At 38.9% G+C, this 22,037-nt stretch overlaps 1 protein-coding gene across 1 annotated transcript in view; it reads right to left on the bottom strand.

Moving 5' to 3' along the window:
- PTPRC (protein tyrosine phosphatase receptor type C) overlaps positions 1–17,272 on the bottom strand; it is a 60,311-nt gene extending 43,039 nt beyond the window's left edge. The window contains exons 1-2 of the mRNA XM_082286807.1: positions 17,238–17,272; positions 17,035–17,152 (exon numbers count right to left, since the gene is read on the bottom strand). Of these exons, the coding sequence (XP_082142933.1) occupies positions 17,035–17,101 (67 nt within the window). The 5' untranslated portion in view covers positions 17,102–17,152; positions 17,238–17,272. The remainder of the gene's footprint in view (positions 1–17,034; positions 17,153–17,237) is intronic.
- Positions 17,273–22,037: the final 4,765 nt, after the last annotated feature.

Raw genomic sequence — 22,037 nt, 5'->3', positions numbered from 1 at the left:
CTGAGTGAATTAACTCTGTTCTTTATATGCCCAATTTCCAGTTTAACTTAATGGTATTTGCAATGAGATTCTACAAATGTGTGCCTTGTCCTCACAAAGAAGAATGCAAACTCAATTAGTGTTCACACCCAAGCACTGGGAATGGAGAAGGGTTTTTCAGACCATTAAAACAATCACTGCATCTGCATATTGTTACCTGTGCTTTTCTTAAAGTAGAATAAATTCTCTGTGAGAAAGTATCAATTAAAACATGACATTAAACCAAGTCTGTATTTAGGTAAAAAGTGGTGAATTATTACAGCAAGAGCAAATCAATCACTGGAAAAATTACACACTGCCTAACATGAAGAGAGACATCCAAATGGCCTCAAGCTCCATCCTTCATGCATCAGTAGAAATCGATGAATATCACTATACCAACAAACCTGAAAATGTTTCCAAGATTGCAGGTCCAGATCAAGTACCTGACACCAAAGAGGAAGCACTTCCATCTGCCACACTGGCTCTACATGAAGGAAGTCTAAAGGTGCAGGAGGGATGGAAGCAGCAACGTGAGTCAGGGGTGACTTCCTGGACAGCCAGAGGGCCGACAGCCAGGCAAAGATGTTTACACCTGGGCACATCACACCATATTTCTCTTCCACTTTATAATTTTTATGGATTTTTTTTATTTAATAGTTTGCATTATTAAGGTTTTTAAATGGTTCCCTATTAATACAATTTCTCTAATTTAAATTTAAAAAAAACCCCAGCAAGTAATTCTGTCTGCTTAACAAAATTACAAATATTAGAAAACAGCATAAAACCAGTTGATTTTAATAAAGTTGCTCTGACAGATCATAAATGACAGTGAAAAGAAATACAGAAAATTAATTCTGTTTCATTATTAATCTACTGATGGTACAAAGCTAGTGCAATGTACCTAGAAGTGCTCTTGAAATGCCTCTGGCCTTTGCAAGCAAGAAGGTGGTCAGAATTTATTTTTGCAGAAGATGAACAACCGCTGCATCCCCAGAGAATCCTTTGAATCTCCCAGATCTAGAAAATCTGCCTGCTATGATGTTTAAACCTCATTTTTGTTTCTGTAGCATGCAGACAACTCCAATTTGAGTTGAGAAACTAAGAAGTCTTTTTGATTTCCTCTACCTTCCTCATAGAAAGGCTTCGCCTATGAAGAAGGCATGAGCTGGGCTGGTGCTTGCCAATTTGGTCATTACATTACTAAATCCATTGACAGCAATATTCAAACACTCACCAGTAAGACTGCAAGCACTGAACACTAAAACAATATTAAATCTAATTATTTTTAGCAAAGAATCATCAAAGAGCTGAAATTCAGAAAGAATTTTGGATATTAAAACAACAGCAGAAATACAAAAAGCAAGTGTACCATAAAGATAATGAGCAGAGAGACCAAGCCAGGATCTATTTGCAATCAAACTGGTTTCTCCTCCAGCAACGACATTGTGAAGCATCTAGATGGAATCTGTGGTCAAGAAACAGCTAACAGTTCAAAAACTCAGCATCACACACTGTCAGCCATTCCCAGCATTATTATGAGTGAAATCTCCTGTCTCTGTATGACAAGAACTCATGGGGATTTTGGATTTGAGCTTGTTTTTGAGCTAAAAGCTTTGAAGCACTTTTTGTTCTGAAATGTGGCATCACAATGAATTTTGCAACAGATCATTTCCCTAATGATCACATTTCCTGTAGAGAGACTTTAAATCTTCCTCTATGAATACACCAACACTGCAACACATTCTGCAACAGCTTCCACCTCCAGTGGAAAGGCTCTTATAGTCCCATAGATTGAAAGAGGACTCAAAGAAATGTGTCACTGACTTAAGTCCTGGGTCAGGTCTCTGCATCACCAGCACAGCTGAGCTGTTTTGATTTGGGGGTTGGATTTATTTTACAAGGTAGATGGTAACTTCTATAACAATCTGCCTGACTAAGACCTATCATCACTCTGATCATGTTAATTCTCATTTGCATTTGCCTCCTGCAGTGCCACAATAATTCCAGATCACAAAATAAATGCAGCTGCTAAACATACTGAGCCCTGCTACAAAATTACTGGGACATTATTGTTGTTTCTCTGCTCTTGATTTACTCTTGCTCGTGTTCATTAAAAAACACAACACTCTGACCTGATCCAAGCATCCAAGCGACCCTTTTACTTGTGCTCAATTTGATACCTCTGATTGGAATTAGGTAGAAATTTTCTGTGGAAAAATTTCTGACAGGAATTCTCTCCCAGGAAGAAGGATTAATGCCATCAAGTGCTCCTGCAGTAGTCTTTGCTAAATATCGTATTGAGTTCTTGTGTCCACCCTTTGCTCAGATGACAAGTACTTTATGAAGAAGGTTAGCCCAGGATTTCTGCAACCATCTGATGTGATTTCCAGGCCTCCTACCATGCTGCTGATTGACCAACAGTGTTCATTAAATTAATGGTTCATTTCATACAATAAGCAGTGTTAGACTCTTGGTTTGGGTTGTTCAATATGGCTTTTTGCTTCAGTTTGCTACAAAGTATGTGACTTCCTTTATGAAATTACAGTCACAACCAATCAACTTCAATGTTTGGATTAAAAAATGCTCCTTGTTTAGCCTTAATTTCTGATCTTTTTTTTTTGGCTTCTTACTCAGCAAAAGGTTGAGTATTTCTTTTTGTTTAGCAGCTTTCCAAGTGACCTTTCAGAAGTCAGCTATCTGAATGTTTCCATTTAACACAGGAATAATAACTTTTGTTTGCTGAAGTGTTCTGATCTCTGTGGAACAGTAAGATATTTATGAAGGTGCACTGAAGTCCATTTATGAAGTAGACATATTTTATATCAGCTCTATGAGGTGACAATTTGATATGATGAACAGGTGTCCCAAGGCTCTTTTCTTTTGCATTTCCTTTGATAAATAATGTTTAGCAGCACTTACTAAAACAAATTTTGTTCTGGTTTCTGCAAACTTTTCCCTCTAATGAAACAAATATTTTGCAAGGTAATACTGTCATTTAAAAAATGGTTTGTAGGTCTTTTAAGGAAATCACATTTCTTTGTCTCACCTAAAATATGAAAGTGACTGTCACTAACATTATTTTTCACTCAAAACCACTGATATGTGTGTGAAATAATCAAGGTTCAGGTACATTCCTGAAAGCAGGAGTCTATTCTAAATCCTTTAGAAGAATCTTGTGTTTCTACTTGCATACTAAACCCACACACTGTAAAAACTGGCAGCCCGTTCATGGTTTGTGAATCCTGAATGATGTCTATGGGGTGGCCAAGAGATCAAGCCTTGTGTGTCTGGTCTGATAATGATGTAGTTTAGTTTCACTATAAGAAATCCCATTGAATTTGACCAAGTTTAAACTAGTGAATAACTCTGCTTTCTCAATAGAACAGATTTAAATAAGTAAAACAGTAAGACCTTATTAACACTGATTTTAAAGTCAAGCTATTTTGTCTTGGCAAAACTTCACATAGTTTGAAAGCTTCTCCAGGTAAGAATCTTCTGAAGAGACACTACAATAATTTCTCCGAGCAGAATTCCTCCCCCACACCTGTAAGAATTGCCTATACTCTTTCTTAGACTGGAAGAATGACAGTATTCTGCCTACACTTCCTGGAAACTGTGCCTAGGTCTGTGTGTCTGCTTTTATCAAAATATCCATCAAAGGTCAGGTAATTTTCCATACTCATCTAGAGATGAAGATGCTACCTATCTTGATGAATCAGTTCAAGAGTGTTAGTGCTTTTCCCTCAAAATGGATCAGACATAATCACTAAGAAAATGAAGTGCATTATTTCCATGACTGTTTCCAAGCATGCTCAGAATTACAATCGTAGCAGATTGGGCAGCTTGTTCCACTGTGTCCCCCCAGTCAGCTCTTCCCTGGCTTTGGAGTTGGTGGCAGGAGACAAGAGGCTGAGCAGCAAATCAGTCAGTAAGGGCTAACTAGACTTCTGCACTAGTTCTGGCAGCTATAAGAAAGTATGAGCATGGGACACTGAGCACTAGTTCTAGAAAAGAAAAAAGACAAAAAAGAGTAGAGAAAAGAGGTGGGGGGAATGCTATCACTGAAGAAATACTGGAGATAAGCCAGCAGGTTTTCATCCTCTTTAGACCTGTGATTGTGCCTGCAGTACTAATTTACTCCTTTAATGAGAAAGAAACCCCATGATTTACTGGGAAGGAAAACCATGCCATTTGTTTTAGCATCAGGACTGCAGTTGCCCCTACAAGTTATCAATAAGTCAGCACATTCATTTTAAGCCATTACAAAGGTCACAATTTCCAAAACAGATAAGGGATTTAGGACCCTAAGTGATCCTCAAAATGTTCACTAAAAAAAAAAAAAATCTGTCATATTCCCCAGCAAAGAATACAAAGACACTTGACTGAAATGAGTTTGTGCTGCAGGGATCCTAACATGACTCAAAGAAACTAAAATATTTTCTTTTACTATTAAATTCTTATCTTGGCATTACAGCAGTAACACAAAATTTACTTGACATCTTAGAAAGACCTGAAATAGCCAACAAATCAGTTTTCTTTCTTCAAACTTTTCTTATACTTGGGCAAAAATATTAAATATTTCTATACAATATTTTGCAATATGTTTCCTACCAACATCCACTGTCCAAAAAAATAAAATAAAAATAAAGCCTACAGCTCAAAACAGAGACAGTGCAGTGATTTTTCAGAAGATGTTTTTCCTACTTCCATCTCAATTCTATGCTCCATTAAATGGGAATTATACTGCCCTTTGTCCAAACTGAAACTTAAAACATTCTGAAAACTGTAATTCCACATTTCCTGTAGAAATACAGATCTAGTGAAGATTGTTAAAAATATTCTTAATATTCATGTGATTTACCTTTAATGTGGCAACTACTTTAAGATATTTCAGTCCTTTGTGCAAGAATCAGGAAGGTCTCATAAAGGAACATTTTAAGTCTTTTGCAAGGGCTTTGCAAATAAATAACATCAACAAATGCAATGTTCATTTTGACTGTAATATTGAAAATACAAAAATAATGATAACACCAACACGATACAAGTCATTTTCATGGTCATAAAGACAACAGAAACAATTGTCATCCTCAGAAGTAAGTAGGAAAGACAGTTACCAATGGGATGCCCTTGGTCAAGAGGTACAGGGGATGTGGTAGCTTTGGCACTAAGCTTCTGCAAAGAGATGAACTGGCAGAAGAACTTCAGCACAGAATTACAGCCTGGAAAGTCACAGCATGTACCATGTACAATGACTTTTTATAATAAAATCACACATACACAAGTTGTTCCAAAAGTCATTGTCCAGGAAGCAAAGGCAATTATTCAAGAGCTGGCAAATACCATTTGCACTGCCACTGCAAAGCCCTAGTTCTTTTCCTTTCCTAACACAGACAAATATTCACAGAGATGTTTCATTCTTTGATTACAGACTTCTCGTTTGGTCCAGCATAGAACACAGCTCCAGAGCACGTGGTGAGGATACCTTTCACCTGCAGAGCTCATTCTGTGCATGAGCCAGGGAATTAGGGAGGCAGAGAACCATGAGAAAACATAGATCTCACAGCTAGGTAGTAAAATGGAGGTTTAGGTAACAGGATTACATTCCAGTACTCACCACAGAATTCTTGTATGATGTTGCAAAATCTACTCATACTAAATTTTACATGCAGCAATCATTAATAATTGGTCTGCATTTAACAGGTTCTTAATTATACCAGTCTGATTCACAGAGGTGGTAACCTTTCAAAACTGCAGATTAACTGAAGCTAGAGGTGCTTTAAAGAGTAGGGTGCTTGTCGTAGATTAATCTTTCCAATTAATAGACTGATCTTCTCTTTGGGCTATTTTGTCATCACAAATATGAGACTCTATATGTGCATAGCACTTAGCCTAGAGAAGATAAGCAGCAGCATCAAAAAGCTCAAAAAGAAACTAACATTTCTAGCTGTAGAAAGTTTTCAATAGCAATTCTGTAAATATGGCCTGAACTGTACACTGAGCAACATAGGTGTAACACATTGAATAGATTTTCATTCTCTTCACAGAAAAGAGAATCAAGTAGAGGAAAGACCTCTTTCTGAAGTTCTGAAGAATTTCTTTCAGTGAAGATGATGATTGTATCCACCACCACTGCAAAGATCTGGTATCAGCCATACATCAGACTTACCACTCTATCAGTATCTGCAGTGCTCTTCAAAGACTACCTTAGAGATTTAAAGTGATTTTTAAAAAGTGTTAAGTGTTACTGTACCTGCTTCCTCCCCCCTATGGTTATTCATTATCTCAAGGAAAGGCTGCCAGGACAGGCAGAGCTCAGATTTTACAGAAAGATGATATTAATAAACAGTTATTATACACACATTACAAAATACCGTTCCATTCAAGGCTCTGCTTAAAGCTGTATCTTATGACCAGCTACTGCATTTGCAAACAGCCATTCCAAACCCTTAGCATTTCACAACAAAACCTTTACACTCAAACTTGCAGCCATCTAGAACCCAAAAGTCCTTATGACCCTGAAATCCAGCACAGCAAATTAAAAACCATCAATTCCACAAAAACCAACAAAACAAAACCAAAACCCCTCAACCCTCTGAAATGTTCAGTAAATATTTAAAAAAAAATATTCTGTACTGTATTATGGATCCAGATCATACTTGAATTATTGCAGGCAATCTCCAGAGCTTTTATCTACAGAGTTCACCATGTGATATTCAGGAAATGTGATTTTTTCTTTTCAGTCTAAATAAATCAGATAGGTCAATTATATGTCAAAATTAATTTATTATTGTTATTACTATTTATGGCCACTGAGATATGAGAATGTTGAGGGCAACCTAAAATTTTTTTGCACTGTACTGAACAGAATGTGGTCCCTCTCTTCCAAATCCAGATGCTGTTCATGTTAGCTCATCTCCTGCAGGCAGAGGAACAGCTACAAGAATTGAGAATCAGGAGGGTGGGATTACATGCTCTCCCATACAAGACAGTAAATGTGCGTGGATGTTTGTAACACATCATCTACACATTCTGTTATTTGTTTACTGTATTTCACTCACTGGTGGGAGAATCCAATATGTTAATGAAAGGATTAAACAGCTGGAGAAAATAATAATTGCAAATAAATATAGTGCCTTTGGATGTGACCTGATTTTTATTGTTTCCATACAGCAAGAGAGGAGCTTTGGAGCACGGTAAGTTTTTACCCACAGTAGTTTTATCATTAGGAGTTACCTTCCAGGATTACTTGCACTAGTTGTTGACATGTATAAAAGTTATAAGAGTACAATGTGATGATACGTGCAATACTTGGACTCCTGTAGGAGAGTTTAATTTGAATCCCGGGAATAATTTATTGCACGTTGCTTTGAATAAGGAGTTGTATGTCCCTTTCTCAGAAAAGGAAATAAATAGCACACAGGATTATGCAATTTCTCTGGCTGGCCACATATGCTGCTATCACTTTTTCCATTGTCAGTGTTTCTCTCACCTCTAGAGCATTTCCTTTTAAGAAATATCCACGCTGTCCAAAATCAGATCAGAAATCCTTTGAGGACAAGACCATACTTCATCCTACATTTGTCCAGCACCTGGCCCAGCAAGAATGATTGACCACAACTACAGCAAATAACCCTTCTACAAACACAGAAGTAAGACGGTCACATCCAAACAGAGGAGCAGCTCCTTCCTGACTTTTCAGGTATTTAGTATTCACAACTTCAGGAAAAGTTTCAGAAAATATTAACTTGCAGCTGCACACTACAGTTTTTCACATTGTCTCAGTGACCAACACATGAAAGTCCTCTGAAAATCTGATCATTTTCTTTTCATTTCTATGTAAAAACAGTTCCCAAATGTTTTGGAGCTTACAGCTCTTACAGCCCTTTCTCAGGGCAGCTAACAGGAAATCAGATCTTGGAGTTTGAAGACCCCCAGTAGGTTTAAAGGGGAAAAAAAAAAAAAAAGCAAAACAGAAAAAATCCCAAACCAACAAAACCAGAAAGGAAAAATAAATTCTGTAAGATACTTGAAAGCTTTTTCAAACTTTCCACTGACATCACCACTGAGGTGAGACTCAGGTGAGCAGCAATTCTATCGTGAAGAGAAACAGAGAGCATCAGCTGCAGAGAGAGCAGCTAAAAACGGCATTTCTGGCATGCATTTTGTTATGAAAATATCTTCCTTGCTTGGTGAGGAGTGTGGTTTTTAGAAGCTGTGCAAGCAGTCCTTCCCTTGCCATTTAAGGCATCCTCCTGCAATGACGACACACTTGTTGACATCCACATTGTAAATGGTTTTCTTTCCAATGTTAACACAAAATCTTTAACCAGCTACTGCACCAAAATTTTTTCTATTTATTCAGGACAGTGCACAACTGCATCTTAGCAGGCCATTGAGCCCAGCATTAATTGCACCAGGAAGACAAACACAGCTGTTGCTTTTTTATTAACTTTTGGAATAATTTATCCATATATCTTGCAATTTTTGTGTGACCTTTTCTCCTGAACTGTTCTATGATTTCTAATTAATTTAATGCATTCTGTGTTGATTCAAAAGGCATCTGTAGGTGAGTTCCATAACCGTATGCCTCTATAAATAATGTTTTACTACATATTAAAACTTAACTACTTTATCACTTCAAAATCCTCATGGCCAAACCAACCAGTCTGCAGAAAAGTATAAAATGCTAAATTTGGCAGGCCAAGCAACACTGGATTTTATGAAAGTTTCATGTCTGAGTGTTATAAAACCTTGATCCGTTACTGTTACCGTCAAGGTTAAATAACTCTCTATATATTTCACATTCATTTCCTTGAGCTGCCTCCCTCATATTCAGCACCATTCCACTGTAAACCTATTCTAAACTGTAGATAGGAAGCTGTCACTGGCTTAAGCTGTTATTATTCCTACATTTTTTTTCTAAGAGCAAGAGTATTGGATGTCTCTCAGAAACATTTATTTCTAAGTCATTTTATTACCAAAGACAGCAAAATCAGAAATGCTACATATTTCTTTCTGCTCTTTCACATCTTTCCTCCAAATCTTTCTTAACTCAGACTAACACACCAGACTGCAGGTGTGTGGAGGATGTAGAAAGATCTTTCACTTTTGTTGAGGCAGCACAGTTGAGCACAGAAGCATTAATGAAGCTGCAAATGAAGTCAAGCTTTTTTTCTGTACTTGTTAGGCAGTCTGAAGTATCCCAAATGTTACTCTTCCACTCACACATATTGCACAGGCATGAACAGTCACACACTGTATTTTGGGAGGAGGTCCCTTGGTATACAAGACCTAGGGCAATAATTTCTTACTGCCATCAGGGACCAAATTAAAAAAAAAAAAAAAAAAAGTCACATAATTTTAAAAATATATGTTTCATCATTTAAATTCTTCCAAGAAAGTGTGATATGAATTAAGAAATCTTCCAGATACTCTATCCAAAACTCACTAAAACTGGAAGATTTCTTTAAGGTGTATATACACATGATTTTGCATTCATTTTAGGCATCAAAAGTCTATCTTAAGAAGTTAATCAAACTGCTGCAGTAGCAGCACTGGTCATCTTTCCTTTGATTATGTGAGCATAAGATTTTAAATCATATGCTGACAAAGTCGGCTTGGCCTGCACTTCTCTAGAGCAGGTGCTTAGGTTTATAACTACTACCACTGAGACTCCAAAAACATCTCATTTACTAGACAGGCTTCCTATTGTATTTACCCTTAAATGTGGAGGATAACATGAAACCTTTGCAGCTGTGATCTGTTTAGCACACTTCAGCTCATCCACAGACACAGGAAGTAAAAGGCTGGTGGTCCTGTTCTAGTGTCTCAAGAACTTATTGATCAGCTTCAGTTATTTCACCCACATTTCACCCAATAATGGGTAAAATAGAGACTACAGTTGATGTGATCGTGTTTTACAGAATTTCAGATTTGCTGAAGTTAAGCACAGTATGGGTTGTTCTTACTCAGCACAAAAGTATCAGCTCCCCATTGACAACACCTGTGCTTTGGGACTGAGAAAAAGGTAGAAATTTATGAACAAGTCATTTGCTCCATACTTTTGCTTTCTTTGCTCACACTACCCAAGATACTTTAATGTACAGCCAGTTTCACCACATTAATTGCTGGTAGTTTACATGTTGCGAGACACAGGCATACCTGTAAATATTTAAGGAATTAGGACTCTACATTTTTCCAAAAGGTAAGTGTTACTATCTTCAGTTTGACAGATGATGAAACTGAGGTCTGGAGAAATGAAAGCAACACTTCACACCAGAAGTTTCTAAGACAACCTAGACTGCAGCTGACCTCTGTCTCTTAGATCTTATTCTAGAAGCCTGACTCGGTTTTGCCATTTATCTTACCCTATTTTTCACCTACATAGTCTTAACTGACAAGCCTCTGGAAACAGTTCAGGGCTTAATACTATGTTGGATATTCAATTCAAAGTTTTCAATATATATGATTACCTGGAAAGGCATCACTAGCCCTATATTTTTGTAACATCTCAGCTAAGGTTCTGTATTATATATTTTTCTGAGTATAAAAATCTTTCAACTCATATAGGACATATATGCTTCATTTAATGAACTACTATTTCCTTATATATTTTACAAAAAGCTTCATTGTATGGCTTCATTTCTCTATTAGACAGCTATTTTTATTATTTCTCGTACTGTTAGGAAAAGAATCTGTTTCAAAAGGCAATTAAAAATATTCCTCCATGGAGCCCACATTTTTGAAACAACAAAAAAGTCATTCATGCACTACAAAAGGTACCTCTAGAGCTCTTTGCGAGGCAGTGGGATTATGAATGAAGAACAGACAGATTGTAAGAGAAGTCTTTGAAACTAGAGAATAGAAACCTAAGCAAGCAGGCCAGCCGAGAAGGCACTGACACAGAGGGAATAACTGCAAGAACAGTACTGCAAAGTAGTGGTATAAAAGAAAAGAAGTGGATCCTGTTAGCTATACAACACTATGGATAATATAAGCTAGCACTGAAGTGCTCACAGCTAGTTTCTAAAATCCTGGCATTGAAGGCCCCAAACTGCTTTACTTGAAAGGGAAAAAAAGCCTCGAAATAGATAAAATGCTGTAACAGTTACTGAAACACCAGTGAAAAAGATCTGTTTGCAAGTGTATGGCTAGCCTGGAAATATATCAGGACATGAAGGCTGAAAGAACAGTCAAGTTGCAGGGAAATAAACAACTTTCGTAACTATCTGTTATTTTAATCTTGATATTTACAGGAGGAAGCCAGAGTTTTGCCACTCTTTAAAACTTTTCACCTTTTTTTTTTTTTTCCACAGAAGTGCTTCAGGGCTTAAACTGAGCTTTGAAGAAAGTCAACTACTTCCTCCAAAATATACTGGATGTACTTCGTAAGTCTGTCTGAAAGAAAAAATTGCTTGATTTCTAGTTACATATGATTTAAGATAAATCAGTGTGACGATGGGTATCTCGGGATGATGCAGAAAGCAGCAGAGCTCGGGGACAATCGCTGTCTCGCAGGCAGCGCTGGCACTGACAGTGCCAGCAGCCAGCTCAGTGAGCCCATCTGTTCTGAGCAGGCACAAACACCCAGCGCAGCCCTGCCTAAGCCACTGCACTCCTGTAACACGGGTGCTCTGCTGGGCGTTCAGAGGATCTCACAGCCCAGAGCTGAACTCTTGCTAGCAAGCCTTGCCCAGCACTTCACACCTTCTTGCAGCACTTATTCCTCTGCTGTCTTGGGTTCCACCCCCGTGCTGCGCTCTCCCTGCTTTAGTTCTCACCCTGGGACTGGCAGCAGAGGAGGAACAGCCTCCCAAAGAAGGGGGAATGACTCAGGGCAAGTCTGCCCTGCACAGGGCGGTGCAGAGACACTTGGGCTAACCACACCGGGTAGTTGACTATGTACAAAAAGTCAAGCCATGATGCAGAGAGGTCAGTGTGGGGTTAATTTCTTCTGCCTTTCTAGTGGACCAGATTTATGCTTATGAATATTAACTCTTCAAGTAGATTGAGAATTTAAACAGAGGACAGAACATTTCCATGACTTGGTGTTCTTCCCTAACTCTCAGCATGATACACTAAATACCACAATGCAGCTGCACAGCAAAGAAAACAGAATATGTACAATATACCCCAATCTTCAGTGTGGAGACTGCTGCTTGTTTAATGCATACACAGGCTACCAGACCAACACGCAGTTTTGCAGATAGGTCATGGGAGTCAGAAAAACAGAGCTTGATTCCTGACACTCGACACATTTTGGAAAGTCACTTCATCCTGTTTCCTCCCCCCATTTCTTCTGCCTTATTTAATTATATCTGCAGTGTTTCTAACACAATTGCTGTTGATATGTTCTTCAGAACCTAAATATATAAATATAAGCTCACCAAATTAAAACTAAAGGAAGTAGTTCCAAATACCAAGGCACCAAGAGCTGGACTTTCTTTAGAACTGGTCTCTGCATGGCAGTATTTTCGGCTTTAGGTCTACACTGGTAAAATACTCTTAGTATATCAATATACTGATGTGAGTGAATAAAAATGACTAGAACATGTCTTTTCCATACTATGTAAGGAAGACCCATTAGTCCAAAACCAATGTCTCTTGTACTGTCTGCATCAACAGACATACTGATAGCACATCAACCATCCAGCCATCTGCTTGTTAAGTTTGCACAGGTTTAGGTGAATGAGTAAAGAAAATCATGTATTTAGTCCAAATCAGTACCTAATTTCAGTCCAGAATCCAAGCAGTTCAGCCAGAGTGCTGCTGAGCTCCAACCAACTTGTATCTGGGTTGTAGCTTAGGTATGACACCATAATGAAACTAAACTGCTTCCAGTTTAGCAGTTGCTTGTGTCTGGCCAGCCCAGGGAGCGAGCAGAACTGCAGGCCACCTGTGTGCACACCAACTCCCTGCCTCAGTTCATTGGGAATAAAGTACTGGGGCGGTGCACAATGTGTAAAGCAGGCAATTTGTTGTAAATGATTAAGAGGTCCCTGAGTGCAGGACTCTAGGGTATGCATTTCAGAAATCCTCAAATGCACCGCTATAACAAAAAGGAACAGTCCTAAACAGAACCTGCACTGGGGCATCCATAAGAGGACAACATCAGTGGTGATGCTCTAAAGCGTTTGCTTTCTTCTACCTTAATATACATTCTCCTGCCAGAGCAATTCCCCTTGTACTTTATCCTACTCATGAAACAAACCAATATTACTAAGTTCCACTACTTAAAAAATTAGGTTGGCCAGACTCTTTCCAAGGCGATAGACTGATCTGTGAAAAAGATTCTCACAGAAAATTGGAGCCATAGGATGAGCTATGCTGATCTCTCTGCAAAGAAAATGTAACACTTCCAACTGGAAACTTGCACAGCTGTTGGGCATGGAGACTGCATGGCCAGATTTCATGCGTGTGCTGCTTTTGGCTGGGGTAGAGTTAATTTTCTTCACATTATCTATCATGGGGCTATCTTTGGATTTGTGATGAATCCAAATAATAATCCTGGGATGTTTTCATTACTGCTGTGCAGTGCTTACACAGTCAAGGCTTTTCCTACTTCTCGTAACACCCCACTGAGTGAGGAGGTTGTGGGTGCACAACAAGTTGGGAGAGGACACAGTTGGGACAGGTGACCCACCTGCCTAAAGGGATATTCCATATGGCATCGTGCTCGGTATATGGAGCTGAAGGAAGGAGGAAGTGGGGACATTCAGAGTGATGGCATTTTTGTTCCCAAGTCACAATTACAAGTGATAGAGACTTGCTTTCCTGGGGATGTCTGAACACCTGCCTGCCCAGGGGATGGTGGCTGTGGGTGAGGCCGTGCTGGAGTGGATCTGTTTCTGAGGGCACTGAGGCCCATGGACAGGGCCGTGCTGGAACAGCTGCCCCTCAGAGCAACTGTGGCACAACTATGGCTGTGCATAAATCCATGCAGCAGCTGGTGTGTCCCTGAAGAGACTGGCTCATAGACAAGGCTCTGCTTGGAGCAGGTACAACCCTAAGGGCCTGCTGTCTATGGATAAATCCAAGCTGGAATAAGGGCAAGGGGATGAGTTCATTGCACTGTTAAACCCAATAGGGAGTGGGTAAGAGATTGTAATAGAAATACCTTTAAATTGTTGTAACCCATGATTTGAGTTGCATATTATAGGAAATGCTATAACAAGAACCACCCAAACCAATGGAGGAGAAGCCTTACAGGAAGCAGAGCAAGCACAGCAGGAACCCCAACAGAGCTGGCTTTGGTGCACAACAACCACGAAACAAACCACCTCTCCTGTCCTATGACAACATGGAGCCCACAGTCCTGGACTAAATGGACTCCGTGCGCAGGTGGTGGACATTTTATCCACACTTTGCAGTGGTTGATAGGCTAAGGGAATAATATCTGTGTATTATACCAAAGGATGGGAAGTCAGGTGGTGGTTAATGTTGTATTGGACAGCATGGGACATAAACGGCATGGGATACAGAAGAAATCCGTGTATTATCAACACGGTTTTCAGCACAAACCCGAAACAGAGTCCCATGCTAGCTGTGTCCAAAATTAACACTATCCCACACAAAACCAGCACAGTGTGCCTGCTGAAGCTTGATACTTTTAAGTTGGAAAGAAACCATTCACACCCAAAACTAGCAAGCAATTATTTAGTTTCCTGAAATAAAGGAAGTGGCTCAGAAGTGGGTGAAAGCTTTTGAAAGCTGTCAGATTGCTAATACTTTTGTGGAGGAAGGGGGAACTTGAAATAATGATCTAATGGAAACAGTGCTTGTTCTGCTAGCATTTCTTTTTCCTAAAGTGAAGCAAAGGTGTTTCTCTGACTTTTTTGGCTTGGGTTAGGGGTTTTTGGGGGAGGGCTTTGTGGCATTGTTCAGGTTTTTGGGGTGTTTGGTTACCACTACATGTCTCTTTTCCTTATCAGAAAAATTAGCTGGATTCATGCTTTTTATTTGAAGGATTTAAAGAGTTGAAAAGGCCTTTGTGCAGGCTCTAAGTTCTTCTATTTTGTTTGGTTTAATGTAGTTTGATGCTCCTAAAAGTGGCGTGATGATTACAGGAAATAAGTGGTGTTCTATAGGATGTCTGAGCTTGTGGAGGAAGTCAGACAACCTTAAAATTTCTTCTGCTAAGTTTTCAAAATCACTAGATACAACAGTATCCAATATGATAAATTGGAAAATAATTTTAATAATAACAATAGAAGTCCCAGTGCCCACCCAACACTTACAATCAAGTGCCTGAAAACTGATTGCCATAGAACCAAAGCCTACGCCACCCTTTCGAAATGCTGCTCCTCCATTAACAAACCCCTCCCTGGGAGACTGCCCAGTCTCCCTTGGCCACAAGGCAGAGCAATCTGCACAGCAAATATGGGGTATAATGGTTCTGTCACCCTGACAGGAGAAGCAATCTCTGTGCCAAACATCATAAAAACAAGGTCTATGAAGTTGTGTACTTGATACTACAGCATGAGATTTAATTGCTTTAAGTGTAGTAGAGAGGAGTGAAAATATCATTTCCTTAAGGCTCTTCAGTTTAGTAAATGTAAAGAGGAACTGGCTCAAGTTAGTCTACTGTGTGTGAACAGGGAAAAATAACTATTACTTGAAATAAAATGCTATTACCCATTTATCGGTCTTCCAGCCCTCTCTGTCAGCTAACATGTTGACTGACTGTGGCGGTGGCTGAGAGAGCAGACAGTAGCCTGCCTTTTCTGAAGAAAAGGTAGCACTGGGAAGTCTCAGAAGGACTTATAAAATGGAAAATAGGACAGCAGATAAAAAAAAAAGGACAGGAAAAGCAAGAGATTTTGTTCTTTTCCTCTACAGTGCAGCATTCACTTGTTTTCTTATAATATCCAGCAGCTATCAACCAGATTTATGCAGTGCTGTCTCTGTTCAGAGACTTTGAGGGACAAGAGAGCTAATGTTCAGGCTTCAAACGCTCTTCTTAGCTGGTTATCAACTAAAGGCAGATCATTTTGTTGCTTACATCAGTATAAACCTGGAGTTACTATAGTGACAGGAGGGTAGAAGCATGAATAAATTCAATGTAAATGAAAAGAGATTTCAGTCCTGAATATAACTCGCTGCCATTTCAGAAAAAATATTTCAAGCCACTTTTTAGGGTCAACGTTACTCTAGAGAAAAGCTTTTGTGTCTGCCGTCAACTATCCCAAATTACATTACTAGCTAAACTGATGGAAAATACATATGCATAAAATGTTGCATTTTCTTCTGATGAAAATATTTTCCTGCACATGGTTACTTTTTTGTATTTTTATTAAGTATTACGTTGAGATTAATTGCTTTTCTTGCTACTCTCTTTATCTGTCACATCTAACATGTTTTGCAAGTTTGTCCTCTTGGGTTCTTTCTCTCATAGAAGTAAAAAAAGTCAAGCAACAAATTCACCTGCAGTGGGGTAATTAAATGCTCCAAAGACTATTTAAGGGGCAATTTTTACAAAATAAATAAATAACGTCTATTTTACAAAATAAGTAATTTACCAATTGCAGAGATTAGTTTACAACTTTTAGAATTTTTTACTAATCCTGCTGCAGTAAAAAAATCAAAACTTGAGGAACTGTAAGCAGATTCTGTGATCAGGGAGTGGCTAACATTGATGGGAAGATTTTTTCTTGAAGGATTTAAACACAGAAAACAAAGTATTGCATCATGAGATGAAGCCGAACATAAAAACTACATTGAACAGGTTCACATAAGAGACCTAAATGTATTCTTTTTCAAATACAACTACAAATGTGTGGGGTTTTTTAAATGGTTTGTGTAACTCTCACATAGGACCACGCAGAAGACATTTTAGCCTAGTACATGATCTGTCAGTCTTCCCGACCTAGGTTCTTACACCATTGCATACAATTGTATTCTAATTTCTGAACCAAGAATATATTTCTCCGCTTTACAAAGCTTTTCATTGGTTTTACATCTACAGAGGATATTGAGGGATCAAAATGAGAGAAAAAAATATCAGTTGTGACCTACCTTTGAGAAAAGCATCCTGTCCCAGAAATGCAACACCAAATGCTAAGAGTTTAAGCCACAAAAACATGGTTATTTCTGGAAATCAGGCGTATCCTTATGAAACAGCATGTGTCTCTCTCTGGAAAGCAAAATAAATGTTATCTGTCTGCCAAAGAATTTCTTCACAAAACTTGAACCCAAAAGGAGACTAACTAGGCACATACATTGCACTGTCTGCTTATCTGTGAAGGAGTTGCTTCCTCTGTAACCCTAACTAACCACTCGCAAACTCACAGTGCACTTCAGTGATGTCAGAGACAATTACTTCTTCAAAAAAACTTCTTTCAGTTTCCAGGAAGTCAAAGGGGTTTTTCTTAAGTTCCTGCAGTAATACTTAGCTTCCTTAATTCAACTAAAATAGATTATTTTCAGCTATTTCTTTCTTTGTACTTAGGAGCTACACAAGATTTCACTTTTCATAGGACTGGATTTAGCCAAGTCATTTTTTCTCTTCATATGCACTTTTCTACTGCACACATTCACTGATTCCCTTATATGTTATGCATGTTTCTTGAGATTTCTGTTGAGAGGAAGAGAAACCCTAACCACGGTCATGAAAACACTTGTTCTGACAACAAGGCCTTCATAAAAAGATGCATCCTCAGGTGAAGTAACTGATGATTAAATGAAAACCCTTTCAACATGGAGTTGAACTTGTTCTCTAGGAGTCCCTTCTAATCCTAAATATTTTGTGATTCTGTGGGATATATTTCTGAATCTTTCTACAAGGATGTCTTTCTGGGTATGACAGCAATACACAACAAATGGATAGAGGCAGTCTAATTCTGTTTTCTATAATGTTTAGAATTAGAGAACTCAATACCATTCTTAACCATGATTTTGCCGGAGGATTGTTGTCACTTTCATGGACTTGATGCAAGGTACACAAAAGACATCTTCCCTCACTGCATGCACTGAGGAAGTTCTCAACAACTTGGTAACAAATGCCCCTTATATAGTAGACTAAAAGGGGAAGAAATGTTGGGATTTCTTCTCTTATTTAAGATTTCTGAGGTTCTAAAAGAACCAGCAGAACCCTGTCATAAGACAGGTAAAGAAGGGAAGAGAATACTTTTGTGCTGCCTGTTCATAAGTCCTTCAGAAACCTCCTAAGTATCACACAGGAAAAAGTTGCACAAATTCACATATTAATTCACAAATTACCTGAGTGAATCAAACTCCTCATAAGATTAAACACATCTTCTACAATTTTGAGTCAAGTCCTACAGGCCAAAATCTTAGATTCCATTAAGCAGTATGTCTCTATACAAAGTGGCTGTAATAATAATTATATTGTAAATATGTTCAGAACAAAAGTAATACAATGACATTGCTCTGACATTGCAGAGACTCCAATTTTGATATAAAATAACTTCATCATCCTGGAGTTGTCACAAATTAAATTCAGACTATAGTTATACGTTGCTTGCAGCACCGACATCTTAGTCCCTTTTATCTTAGACAAAACCAGGATAACAGCATGGCTGAAGTGTGCCATCTGATGAGTGGAGTGCATGGCATCCTGTGGAGAATCTCTCCTAAAGGTTCTCAAAAAAACCTGGCTCCATTCCTACCTGACCTTCCCCAGCAGTTTTATACAACCTCCACTCAACTCCTCAAGCTGCGACCCCAAGACAAATTCCTGCAGAGTGGATCTTTTCTGGCTGTGTGATATTGACAGAGCTTCCACAGCACTGAAATATTGCAACATACCCTATCTATTATTTGGGGAGAACATCACACACTCTAGTGATCACACCATTCTAGGTATACTGCTAACCATAAACCATCAACTGTTAAGATTGATGACCAAAGTTACGAATTTACCTAAGAAGGACACAGAATTGTTGGAGCAAGTCCAGAGGAGGGCCATGAAGTTGGTAAGAGGATTGGAGTACCTTCCCTATGAAAACAGGCTGGGAAAGTTGGGCCTGTTCAGCCTGGAAAAGGTCATGTGGAGACCTCATAGCAACATTCCAGTATCTGAAGGGGCCTAGAGGGAAGCTGGAGAGGGACTCTTCATCAGGAACTGTAGTGACAGGACAAGGAGTAATAAGTTCAAGTTGAAAGAAGGGAAATATAGGGTAGACATTAGGAAGAAATTCTTTACTGTAAAAGTGGTGGAACACAGGAACAACTTGTCTAAGGAGGTTGTGGATGTTCAAACACTGGCAGCATTCAAGGCCAGATTGGATAAGGCCTTGGGCAACCTGGTTTAGTGGGAGGTGTCCCTGCCCATGGCAGGGAGGTTGGGACTAAATGATCTTTAAGGCCCCTTCCAACCCTTAACATCCTATGATTCTATTAGAACATGTGAAGTCTTTTCCCAAACAAACCACAGTCTCCTTTCCCAAGGTTACACCCAAACCTTTACTTTTGAGGGAATGGGAGACGATTAATTTATTCCACTTGCACATTAAACAGTCATCTGTTAAAATAAATCCTTTCTCAGGAGAGACCCTGCATTCTTAATTGGCCAAAATAATTATGTCAGTATGTAACTACAGCAGTATACTTCCCCTGTGCTGGAAAGAATCAAAGCCAGAACCATCCATTTGTATTAACAAGGATTTCTAAAATGACATTAAAAATGTGCAGCTGCTTAAAGTTACCCATCTCTTTGGAAGTCTCTCTCTTTTGTAAGCTATAAAAAGAGCCACAATACCTCCAAAAAAACAACCAAACAGTATAAGATGCAAATATTTCCTTGTCTGATTCACCTGTCTTGAAATACAGATTTGATAAATTATCATGAATATCTCCTATTCTGTGCTATTAAAAACCAGCTAAAAGGGCAATTGTATTACTACTGCAATAAAATTTTAAAAATATAAGTCCCAAATAATAATCAATTTTGCTTTCAATTTGCATCTGAAGGCTTTGGAAAAGATAACTAATCCATGCCTCCTTCCTCCTACCAAAAATTTAAAGGGAAGAGCCCTTGAAATATAGAGAAAAGAAAGTTAATTCAAAGAAGAAAGAAGCAAAGCAGCATGCCCTTTCTCCAGATGAGTTGCAAATATTGTTATGAAGCAATAAACACTACACCCGCCCGTCTCTGTACATAGGCTCTCATAAGACATCAGACAAAACTGCTGGAGGTGCCCAGTGACACGTTAGACAGTGCAAAAGCTCCGCCCAGACCCCGAAAAGTCTCAGAGCTTGCTGAGAGAAACCCAGATCTCTAATAGCCCCCACAGTCACTGCTAACTTGCTTTCTACCAAGAGGTGTTTCTGTAACTCTGTTTTGTAAGCTGTGCTGCTCAAAGGCATCAGATTACAATGTGTGACAGAGGGAGGGAGCAAGCACGTGCATGACACTTCTGCCCCAGAACAAAGCCACCATATGATAATGCAGCTAAAAAATACCTTACTATTCTTTGGGGAGAAGCCAAGGAGCTGCTTCCTATTCCAGCGAAGGGCAGAGGAAAGTAGAGAACAGCCATAAAACTCACTACTATTTACCCTAAAGGCAAGGAGAGCTTGAACTCTTCAACCATGTAAAATTATTTTGAGATTCACCTTTCCTACTCCAAAGAGCATTCCCCAAACCATTCCCTATCTCTGCCTGGTGCTACTGAGCCAGGAGGAAACAGACTGGATAAAGGAAGGCAACAGTAGCAGTAATCAGGGTATGAACAGCAACTTCATATAGCCACAAGCCAAATAAATTTGTGTCTCAGGCTGGATTGTCACAAGTTGCCCCCAAAGATTGGCCCACCCTCTATCTGCCATCAGACATCAATAGCCACACTTCCCCTGCACACTGACACCTACGGGGCCTGTGCCACCCAAAACCAATCATTTCTGGTGCTCACTGGGTTTAATGCCATAGGAACCATGATGGAAATATGCCAGTGAAACCACACTCCGTTTTTTTTTCTCTTCATATGATTTCGTGTTGCTCAGTTTCACCCTGTGTTCATTTCCCTGAGAGTTTAGCCAGGTAACACTGCAGCATTCATCTTCCTCACACAACACAACTTCCAAGCCCAGGTTATCAAAGTCAGTATGGTTTCACTTAGCATAATCACCAAGAATTTTAACTGGAATGTATTTTGGGGTTTTGAGGGTTTAATAGCATGGAGGGTGAGGGTTAATTCAGGCAATGGTGTTCTCCAGTGGTACCTAAACCTAAAGCTGTTTTGTGTCAATGTGTTTACAAAATGTGGTATGTGTATTAGTTTTCTCAATAAATGTATTCTCAAGAACTCACCTGTGTTTTCCTTTTGTTCAGAGGCCTTGAAAGAATAAAATAAAAAGCATGTAACTAAATAAAAATTAAATTCTCCACATACTCCATACAATTTTTCAATTTAAAGTAATGCAGACTTTGTTTTGCAAACTCTCCCTTGCATTGAAATCATCTCATATGACTCAGCTCAGTTACACTGATACTCAGCACACTGCATAACAGAATTAAGCAGTTCTACAGAAACTGAGGGCGCACGCTCTTGCAAACACTAAGGGACACAGGGTAAATTCATCCTAAGGGCAACTCTGTTTAACTCTGTTAAGCTCTGTTTAAACCTGCATTATGCATTTTATCCAGTAAAATTAATTTGACAGTCTTACTGTGAAAACATTGTTCATGCTAGAGAATATATCTTATAACAGTCTTAATATTTCACTGAACATGTGCTAAGGGATCTATTTTGCACATACTTTTTCAGACTTGTTTTCAATTGCCAAGAACTATTTCCCGAAGAAAGAAAACATTTCTACTTGATGTGTCATATTGGATCAAATTATTTTAAGGTCAAGAGTAAACAATAGAGCTCTTTGTGCAAGCATACTGCTCTGCTGCTATCAACCCTCAGGCAATGATGATTTGACATCTTCACTTCATATGTTGCCTGCATGATCTGTGCTGTACCTGCTCAGGACAGAGAACGTATTCTGGTATCCCTGAGGCACTGTTCACAATCTGGCCCAAAATGAGCAATAAGTCTACGAGAAGCTCT

This window comes from Coloeus monedula (assembly GCF_965178545.1).
Source record: "Coloeus monedula genome assembly, chromosome: 9".
In the NCBI taxonomy this organism is placed as follows: Eukaryota; Metazoa; Chordata; class Aves; order Passeriformes; family Corvidae; genus Coloeus; species Coloeus monedula.
The sequence above is the reverse complement of the archived record's forward strand: the minus strand, read 5'-3'. Positions and strand labels throughout refer to the sequence as shown.